The sequence below is a fragment of the Lactuca sativa genome, chromosome 2 (genome assembly GCF_002870075.4).
Source record: "Lactuca sativa cultivar Salinas chromosome 2, Lsat_Salinas_v11, whole genome shotgun sequence".
NCBI lineage: Eukaryota > Viridiplantae > Streptophyta > Magnoliopsida > Asterales > Asteraceae > Lactuca > Lactuca sativa.
Window position 1 is genome coordinate 106586249 of NC_056624.2, and position 11484 is coordinate 106597732.

At 32.2% G+C, this 11484-nt stretch overlaps 1 protein-coding gene across 1 annotated transcript; it reads right to left on the minus strand.

Annotated features, from left to right (window-relative positions):
* Positions 1-6160: 6160 nt before the first annotated feature.
* LOC111881729 (histone-lysine N-methyltransferase family member SUVH9) lies at positions 6161-9785 on the minus strand. Its single transcript, XM_023878119.3, has 2 exons — positions 7465-9785; positions 6161-6616 (listed from the first exon to the last, which is right to left on the minus strand). Exon 1 carries the CDS (start codon positions 9525-9527, stop codon positions 7527-7529), a length of 2001 nt encoding a protein of 666 aa, XP_023733887.1. The 5' UTR covers positions 9528-9785; the 3' UTR covers positions 6161-6616; positions 7465-7526.
* Positions 9786-11484: the final 1699 nt, after the last annotated feature.

Here is an 11484-nt window from a genome sequence, read left to right on the forward strand (position 1 = left end):
ACTTGGGCATACGGTTATAAAGAAAGTGGCCTAGACGGTTATGTATGGAGTGCAGGAGGTTATTATATTGAATAACCGCCACTATATATACTGTTATATGTTTTTAGTACTAGTTGGTATTCTTTTTTACAAAAGCATTGATTTTATTACAAACAATTAAAAAGAAAGTCTTTATCTACGAAGGGAATAATTAAAGTGATTCATAAGAGTTGTCGATCCAGATATATCTGTAGCTTGTCATTATTTCAATGGAGCTGCAACAAGAACAATTAAAGTGATTCACAATATGATCTTGATCCATCCGCATCCTATCATGATTTGATTGGAGCAAAAGCAGGAGCAGGGTTGCCAATGATTGCATCTGGAAGATAATTGGTATCTTCAAATATTGGTCAATAATTTTCGGTTTCTCTCGATCAAACTAACTCGTGTTTCAACAACAAATAAAAAGACAATATAGTCATCAACGAACAAAAATAAGTTCAAATTTGCAATCATAAATGTTATAATTAATCGGCAGCCTCTAATAAGCTACAAATTCAACTACCTTATACAAATGATATTACTGCGGATGTAGCAAAACGCTCATATGTCATATCTGATAACGAAAAAATTTGCACTTAATACAAAACAAAAATGAGTTCATCATCCATATCCTATTTATAATGTAATTGAGATATTTTATTATAAACTTTTTGGCAATACACAGTAAGGACAACTGCCTTTATGTACAAATATAGACTATTTTCCCTGTGTATGTATAGAAAAACAGCAACAAAACTTATGAACAATGACAATTTCCATACAGTTCTAACAAAACATAACATTATATATATTTTTTTACAAGCCAAACAAAAAATACATTCCTTGTGTTTTCCTTCACAATAAAAGAAACATAAACCAAAAAAATAAAGGAAAAATATTTTCATCAAGAGTTATTCTCATTTACATCCTACAATCTGCCAATATGTAACTAACATTCTAGCATATTCTAGCCCTAGTAACATGTAAGATTCAGGAATTCGAACAACATAGTGTTCCTAAATCTAGCTAGTAGCATCTTCAAGAGTTGAATCTAGATTGGCGAAGACAAAATCATAAAGCATATTCCCAATTTTTTAGGGCAATCCCTCTTAAGTGTATCTAGCCAAAAAATATCACATCTTGGTGGTTCTTCATCGATGAACATGTAAACTATCATGTTGCAATCATCAAGAAAATACTTAGTTTAAAACGTTAACTGTAGTACTCAGTGTGTAGTGGTATGAGACCGTAATCCAATGTCTGACCACATATGAGAGATCACCAATTTACCTTTGTTTTAATCCCAAGTTCACTGACAATGTATTGGAGTGTTTGAGGAATCAACTTATGAATGTTGACAAACTCCACATAAGTGACTCGTTCTCTAGCATATTTCTGCTCGGGTAGCCCTATGAAAAACCCAAGATGATGCACCCTCATACATGGCATTATAATATTTATACACGTCACAAGAGGCCTTGTAGGTGTCGATCCTCTGATCACCCAAGGGACATTGCACTTGCCCATTCCTATAAAGGGGATTTTAGAAAGAGGATATCAAGCTGTGTAATAAAACATAGATTAAAGTTATAAGATGAATTTACGGTATTTATAAGACTTTACTAGTAAATGAAAGGTCAATAAGGTTAACAGGGAAGGTAAAGTTTATTTAATTGAAGCAATGAAGATAATTGTCAGGTTGAATTTTTTAGACTGATTTATGACTAATAATAGATAACAATATACACTGCATATTGATCTTTTAAATTTGGTGAACATTTAACACATCAACTCTTTAATAGAAACATAGATATATAAAACTAAATAGGTAATAAAAATATTTCCATACCTAAAATGTAATAACAAAACTCTGAAAGTGGTGTATGTTCTGAGTACCCCATTGCCTGAATATATTGTAGATGAAATCTTTGAAGTGACAAGGAGAATATGAAACTGTGAGAATGATGAATACATATCTCCTTATCACATCTAAAATTCTATGTCTTCAGTAGAATTGGTAACATGTACACAAAACTCCACACCAATAATAAAACAAAATAAAATATACATCACTGCCAACCACTTGTAATTGAAGTCAAGTTTAATAAATAAATTTACATTACATAAGTTGTAATGTAAAACTAAAATAAATAAAAGTGAAACTAAAACAAGAATTAAAATACAATTAAGAAGAAGTTTAAAATTCCTAGTAGTAACACCAAACCTCACAAATTATTTTTGGAAGAGATCTGTTTCCTTCGTCTTTATGACGAAAGCACCAAAATCAGCAGCCGATCTGTACACAAAATGAGAACAATAAAACCACCAACTCAAACAGCAATTAAAACCAGCATATAGTAGTGAAGGTCAATAATGTTACCTCGAGGAAGACAATCAAAACCAAGAACAAAGAAGACTTTATGACAGAAATAAACCATTCTGTTCCTATTAGTCAACATAAATATAAGGAAAGTGGATTCAAATATAGAAATGAGAAAAACGAGAGGTAAGGCTTATTGGAGATGAGAGATATGAACAGTGGAATTCAAGCACGAAGCATCTAATTGACAGTCACATATAATCTGACTTCTTCAAATTACTTCAAAACCTACCAAAAAAACCATATCAAAATAAAAATTTATACCAACTATATGAAAATCACATTAATCAAAATAAAATCGAGTGAAAGAAATGATTCAAAGTAGAGGGTCAAGGGTGTAACAGGGATTTGATGTCATAAGTTCATATTACTTGAGACGTGCAACAATAATTTAAATCAAATTAGCAAGAACAGAAAAAGAAGACGAATGAAAAGATAAAAAATAAATATAAGGTGGAGACCTTTGTACTCCTTGAAAAGCAACTTACAGACACAATCAATAGCGAGAGAGTAAGAGCGTGGGGAAGGAGTTGAACTCAGGAGAGGGTGAAGGAGACATGCAGTCAGAGACTATGGAACTGTCTATCGAAGAAGGAACATGGAGAAGCAGTTGAACTGCGTATACCAAAGATACCTGATTCCTCTCAACTGCCGCTAATATGGGTCTATTTGATTTTGGTTGGGTTTAACACATAAAATGTTTGTACAATACGTTGGGAAAAAAAGTAAAAAGTTCAATATGGAGGGTGTCACTTTTGAAACAAGAAAAAAATGGTGAATCAAACCACCTTTAATGAGTCTCTCCAACACTCAGTGTGTTGTTGCCAATATTATATATCCCCCAACACTTCATATGCATGTGGTCACTTGTGTTGTATCCTGATAAGAAGCACGCTAAACAAGACAAATTTGATTAAATGTCATTTCAATCCCTACTGTAAAATATTTGAAATATTGTTTATAGCTCTAACCAAACTTAACAATTTTTATTGTTGATTTTCATTCTATGTTTCTTCTGACCAATGAGAAAACATGGTTAATTTGATATATAGGATCCATTATAAGAAATTGACCTGGAGCGGCGAGAGATGAAATCTTTTAATCCCATTTGGAAGTTCATAACAAGTTTCATTTGAAAATATTTCTCTACTTCTTTAACTCTATTTTATCGACATTTCCCACGGAAACGATAAGGTCAAGAATTGGATAGTTCATCCAAAGAGACATCAATTTTGTGAAATAACAACCAAGTCTTGATTTTGGTTCAAGTTTATTATTTCTCTACAAAATTGAATAATTCTTGCACTATTGTGTTGTTGAAATGAATCTTTCAAATCATTCCATATTTCAAAAGTTATTTCTACAAGCATGACACTTGAAGAGATTTCTTTTGAAACAACATTCAAGATCCAGGAATTATACATGATTGGATAAAAAATGTTGGTTTAGGAAAAAAACCCATCAATAAATTCACTTAGGGGTCGTTTGATAATTGCTAAATTGGTTAGAGGGGTTAGAAGTTGACTGGGTTAGAAACTGACCGTGTTAGAAGTTTTGACTAAGTTAACTTCTGAATGAACTTTGTTGTTTGATTTTACATCTGACTGACGATACAAAATGACTATATTACCCTCAAACAAAAAAAATTATAATAATTCATCTATGATTAACCATTGGATTTATAAAATTACCGTGTAATTTACAAAATGGATATGTAATTTACAACCATTCTTTAAAAAAAGATGCATATAAAAATATAAGACAAAGACAAAATGATGTAATTTACAAGTATTCTTCGAAAATATAACACTAGGATCATAAGCAATAGGTATTATGATACATATAGTTAATCAATTCTAAGGTTTATACAACATTCATGGATCACACATACACCATTTCTCCAAACTTCATCCATTCTAGTCTAATCCAATCATCCACTACATCATACCATACAAAACTGAGCACTAGCACTACTTTCTACTTTTAATTTACACCAATGATTTCTTGTTGATTTAATTTGTGGAAATAGAACTAAAATCAGCTTCTAGGCCTCCATAACTATCTTAACATGATATATGGTATCATAAACATAACCACTCAGTGTTAATCCTACATCTTCATATGCTTCTTCCATGGTTAACTCATCCAAATCGAAAAGAAAATCAACCTCATACTCATTGATTTCCTCGAAACCAACAGTTTTGTTAAGTTCCTCTTTGAAGACAAATGATAGACAATAAAAGATCACTGAAATCCATACACAAATAAGATGAAATTTTTGCAATTAAATACACAAATTGCATCTAATTTAAAGAAATAGATACACAAATAACATCGAATTTCAAAAAATGCATACATATGTGTATCTAATTTCCAAAAAAAAATAAATAATAATAATAATAATTACAGTCAGAATTGCAAATCGACCTGGTCGAGGAAAGCGTCGGAGAGTAGGAGGGTGGACTGGTGGAGGACGACGGCGTTGTTGAGCAGGGAAGGATTGGCGTCGGTGGACAAAAGAGGACGACAAAGGAAGGATGTTGAGGCTAGGTAGCGAGCGTCAGTAAAGAAGAAATTTCACCAATCTTGAATGAATTATGAGGAGGCTGGAGCTTAGGGAGGCGACGCTCGAAGGGGTAGATGAAGTCGGGGGGAGGAGAAGAGAGTCGCAATGCAGATGATGTTGCTGACGCAGAGGTAGGCAACGAGAATAACAAGGAAACGAGAATAACAAGGGCAAAGGAGGATGGTTTTTTTCAGCCAGCATCCTTTTTGTCATGGACTGATTCTCAAGACCTAGTCAGAATATTGGACCAGTAAGACACAATTAGCCCTTTATCAAACAGACTGACCGGACCGAGTCAGCCAAAAATACAGACTACGTCTAGCAATCGGATTGGGTTCGGGTTGGTAGGTTGGAAACCTCAATCCAACCCAACCCATATAATTCGTTTAAGTATATGGGTTCGCGCATTTACAATAACGGGTCAAACCCAACTCATATAACTCGTTTAATAAATAAGCAGGACTTTCAAAAATGATAAATTTTTAACATAAAATCATAAAGTGATTAAAGTAATTAACATAAGAAAAAGATATTTTCAACATAAATTCATAAACTGATTAACATCTAAATAAAATTTAAAAACGAAAACATTTATACAAAGTAAATCCGTTATTCGTTCATAACTTGTGAGTATCTAGTAATGACGACATGTGTTTTTTCTTTTTTGTTTAGGGACCCACAAACACAAAATAGAAACATCACAAACACAAAATAGAAACATACTCATAGAGAAAGAATACAATGATACGAAATATTACGAATACGGAAGAAAATCAGATTTCATTTATAATTTAGGTATATCTATTTTTTTTAAATGTAATATATATATATATATATATATATATATATATATATATATATATATATATATATATATATATATATATATATATATATATATATATAAAGGTTAACGGGTTGGCAAGTTGATGGGTCAAAAATCTCAACTCAAACCCATTTATTTTTGGGTTGGGTCAGTGTCGGGTTACAGGTTGGCTCGAGAGTTGTCACCCTTAATACAGGTTGGATCAGCTGCTTATCAAACAGGGCCTTATATTCTTAACATAACGGCAATGAAGATTGCTCTGACTCCATGAGTGATAATCGTCCCAAAATAAAAGGTAAGATACAATAATAATACCCGGAATGACAAAGGAAATATAGATGATGCTACATCTTCCAACAACAGATTGAAAATAATGAAGACAATTTAAATAAATCAATTAAAAAAAATCCAAGACAAGCACTATACAAGGAGAGCATCTATAAAATTTGAACTTAATATGTACAAACAACTATAACATTTAAAAGTAAGGTTAGCAGTGAGTCACACAACAAGTCTACAACAAAACAATCACATTTATCCAAGACCACTCTCATCATGGATGTGGCCATGTCATGTGGTCATATATAGATAATATATATCATCACCTGCTGTATATAGCTCAATCATAGCAACCATCTTTCACTTTCACTCCCTTATATGTAATTATAATTATAATTCCACATCAGCATATTACGTGGACTGGTTGTAAGAGCTTGTGAAATTTTTAACAAAACTTTTACTTTCTCGGGAGATAAATAAGATGTGATTTTTTATGAGACTGAGCTGCATAGTTTCCAGGAGATCTTATCATTATGCCTACCTGCAAAAGGCAACAAATTTTATGTCAATGACTTTTTCAGGAGATGAAGATGTGGGCAAAATAGTAATTTGACATCCAAGCCAAAGACAAATAATGCAACAAACCAAACATTTGGACTAAAACCATAACTTTTGACATACCAATACCATAGGAACGAAATTCGTTATTTACTTTTTTTAACAAAAAATATGCAACAGTTGACTTGACACATAGTTTCATGAGTCTTTGGCTAATGGTTATATATTATATACCTAAAATACCCCTTGATATGAGAAAACATTGCAAACTTTAAAGCACCAAGAAACTTTGCTTGATATTAGAGGCAAACTTAAAGAAAAAATGCATACGAGAAACCAAAATTTATCTTATTACATAATAAAGAATTGGGATTAAAGACGGATGTATATTTTTAATAAAATATACATAAACTTTGAGTTTTATTGTGTGCCAAGTGGATGATTTTGTAAACTTCTATAACCAAATATTATAAGATTCTAGATGACATAGATTGGAAAACCTAAAACATATTATGAAAAACATCATTTGGTTGTTCACCTTCTAGATTACGCCATGATGCAACATTCAATTCAAACCTTCATTAACATTGAATACAAAAGGACACTCTAAAAAGCAATTTGATGAAAATATAAAATCAAGTTAACCTCGACCTTAAAACCATATGACACAACAAAAACATCATAAACAGAAGGAATAAATTAATCGAATGAAGGATTAGAAAAAACTTTTTGCATCTACCATGGACAAAAGTAAAAAACAAATCAAAGGTACAAAACAAGACATGCATATACCAAAAAAAATAAAGAGTAGTTAGTTAGTTAGTTAGTTACCTCGATGCATAATGCATCCCTGAATTTACATTCAGGTTACACAAAAGCTACTCCAAGTTGATTTAGTTACAAATGGCCAGTTTCCCAGTCCATTCATCAGCTTCTCCATAATCAAGACTAAGCTCCCTCATAGGAGGAATATTCTCCATAGCAAACAACATAAGATGAGGGAAAGCAAAATTCGAATGATCATACAACACCAATTGAACCAACACATTTGGACACGAACTATGGCTCATGTAACACGCAACATTCCTCATTCTAGAAACATCCATAGCAAAATCAAGTGGAGGCACAGATGGATAAGATGGACGTGTATAATCAGAAAATATTTGTCCCAAATCTCCCCATTCTGCCCATCTCTCACCAAATCGATTCGGATAAACTAAATTGTCACCATTCATTGTAAAAAGTTGTGCTTGTTCTCTTGTGAGAATTACACCCGTGTATTCACAGATAAAAGATCCAGCTTGTATCAAATCCAATGATCTAACTCCCCACCCTGTTTCCCTTGACCTAAACACTTCAAACCTGTTTTTAATTCCATTCTGGCTTACGCGATTCCGACACGTGGCACTACAACCACAGTGGGGCCCACATTCGAAAATCAACGGTTTTCCTCTAACGAGTAAACCGTTCTGATCGTAAGCAAACTCGCCACCGTTTTTCGCAGCACAAACACAATCATCCAAGCATCCAGAAACACAGTTACACCCGTGCCCTTTCCCTCCAAGATGATAAACAAAAGGAGGGAAAACAGATGTGGATAGATACTCATAGAACATTGGGTCGTGGTTGTTGTCAATGTCGTTGAAGAGTAACACTGGGAGTTTCTCTTTCTTCATTGACATGTCTGTGTGGACATATCCCACAGGCTTAATCTGTCCGTTTCTAAGATCTTGGGCGTATTTAAGAATCGCACTCCCCATTTCGGGTTGATTTTCCATTCTTATAAGCTTGAATTTGATAACACCAAAACCGGATTTTCCAATTTCGAGCCATGAATCGATGACTTTGTATAACCCATCATAGACATACACTTTCCCACTTGGGCTTCCTTCGTATCGAAACCCACGAACAACGCGTACCTCGATACCATAATGCATACTTCTTTCCATGGCGAGATTTCCACCTTCTAACCTCTGATGATCGGCTTGTCTGGAGTATTTATCTTGCCCACCGTGTCCTGTGTAGATGATAACATCGCCGGCATCTTGGTCGTCTTCATACCCACCTGAAACGATTATACTGGTGGCGATTGGATCTCCATTAGAGCTTTGACTCGAGGTCAGGTAATCAATCCCTGCTTGAGGTAGACCATGCATTCCGACAACACAGAGCTCCATTCGGAAGAAGAAGATATCACCGATGTAAACACCTGGAATTGCTCCGACGATCCTTTTATCACGATTCAACCATAGGCCACGGTCTTTCATCACCGAGGAAGCTTTCAAATCGCCTCTTGCACGGGGAATACGACCGAATACTTGATGACTCCGACGCTTTTCGTCCTCCATCGTAACGAAAACCCTAAGAGAGTCGTAAAGCATCCTTGTTTTTCTCACCACGTCTCGAAAATACCTTTCGTCTTCGACTCCCAGGTTTGTAACCCTGACTAATTCACCTGACCGCTGCTGATACTTCCGACGAGATGAATCTCCGACGGCGGAATGCTGGTTCTCTTCGGGAACCGGGACAATTGCTTGTGCGTCTGGATCGATGAACCCAGCTGCATCGTGTTTCTCCGTGTTATTAGAAAAGGCAGTCCGGAACATCTCCTGAATCCTGCTGAATTCGGAATAAACATCGTTTTCAACACCGGCGGGTTGCTCGACAGGTTGTGATGTATCGAGATGTGTGAAATTAATGTTAGGGTTTGCATAATTAATATGAGAATGGTGGTGGGGCTGGGGTGGTTCGTCGAGAGGTTCTTCTTTAGGTTCGAGTTTAGGGATGTTTAGGGTTAAGAAAGTGGTGGCTTCCCGGAGGTTACCGGCGGTGACGTCGGGTGTGTCTCTGACAGGAGAATCGGGATAAAGATTTAGGTCAATCAAAGAACCCATTTGAAAAGTATGGTAATTTTAGGGATTATATCAAGAATTTCAGAGACCTTGATGACGCTGAAACGGCGATTCCGCCGGCAAAAGGAGAGAAAGAGAGGTAAAATTAGTAGAAATGAAACACAACAACAACGACGACAACAAACAACAAGAAGAAGAAATAACAACAAGAAGAAATGAAGTTAAGAAAATGTAAACTGTCTGAAACTATGTTGTTTTTGTTTTACTTTTTTGGATGGAAAAAAAGTCTTTCTTAAAAAACAATACTCTCTCCCTCCCTCAACTTTACTTTATCGAAAATAAAATTATTAAAGACTGATTGTTTGGTTTTCAAAATTTTGATCAAAAATCAGGTTTAAAAAAAAAAAAAAAAGACTGTTTGGTTTTCTGAACTTTTTAAAACAAAGTTAAAAATTTTAAATGAATGTATCGAAAATAAAATCATAGGGTTATAGTATAAATTATATAAATTTTTTAATTTAATTAACTATTTAAAGTGTTTATGTTTCTCCTTATACTAATATTAATTGTGAAATTTGTATATTATACGGATTTATTAAAACAAGATTTTAAATACAAATGATTAAAAGAAAAATGTATTTGAATTTGAAATTTGAAATAAGTAAAAATTTTGAGGAAAAAAAACATGCAAAAAAATAAATTAAATTTATGTGTTTAGTTGTCAGACTCGTATAATAAACATGTTAATTATAACAAAATGTTAAATACGAAGATTTAACTGTAATTTATATAAAATTGAAATTGAAGTTTGAAATTTAAAATTTAAAACTTGATGTTTGAAATTAATATAATTATTATGGTATGTTTAATTTATAGAAACTAAATTAATGATATACTGAAAAATGAAAAATTGAATAAATGACAAGTGGAAAAATAAATATCTTAAAATTATGACAGAATGACATGTGCATAATGCATTAGAAAATGACATGATGATAAAATTATTTTCATTTATTAAGGAGAAAAAGAATAGTTTTTTGTCACTAGTCATTTTCTTATAATTTTTAATTTTATTTCTCATTCTCTAAAAATCTCGCATGTCTTTTTCTATGATTTTATATTTAAATTTAAATTCTTCTAAATCCCTTAAATAAGCATTATGTATTACCATTTTGAAATTCAAAATATTTGGTAATCAATAATTATAATTTTATTTGAATAAGTGATTATAACTTTACATAAAAAAAAACATAAATATCTTAATTAATAATTTATTGAAAATAATCTACTCTAACAAATGAAGGTTTTTTTTGCCACGTGTCACACTCTTATTCAATTTGCCAAAATTTTATTTTGTGGTTATTTTGAATTAATTTTCTTTTCACATGACATTTTTTTAGTTTTTCTATTTTATTAAATTCAACATAATCTTTTAATATAATAATTATAATAATTGTAGTAATAAATAGATATCAACTTCATTAATAAAATTACCATTTGATTTCAAAATTCCCAAATTAAAGTTCATTAGTTTCTTTTGTTTATTTATTTAAATTATTTGTTTGAATTTAAAAGATAAAAACATTTCAATTATAATAATTCATTAATTTTCTTATTTTTCTTATAAATTCAAAGTTCTCAAATATTTTAACATTTATATTTTTTTTTTAAATTAACTCATGTAATACATGGTTCTCACAACTAGTAACTTAATGAAAATAATTTTCCTATACTAATAAAAGAATAGTTTGTGTGCCACTTGTCATTTTCTTATAATTTTTAATTTTGTTTCTCTCATTCTCTAAAAATGACACTTGTATGTTTCTATGATTTTATATTCAAACTAGGTGTGAGACCCATATACTATACATGTTTATTAAAAATAAAAATTTTAATGTCAATATGTAAACATTTAACATTTTATAAAATAATTGAAAAAAGAAAGTAAATCAATGAGTTTGTAACATTTATGTGAATTTATTCTCAAATTAATAAAATG

What these genes read in the sequence shown, in the direction of transcription:
- LOC111881729 (XM_023878119.3), bottom strand. Translation starts at nt 9,527, where the DNA reads ATGGGTTCTTTGATTGACCTAAATCTTTATCCCGATTCTCCTGTCAGA.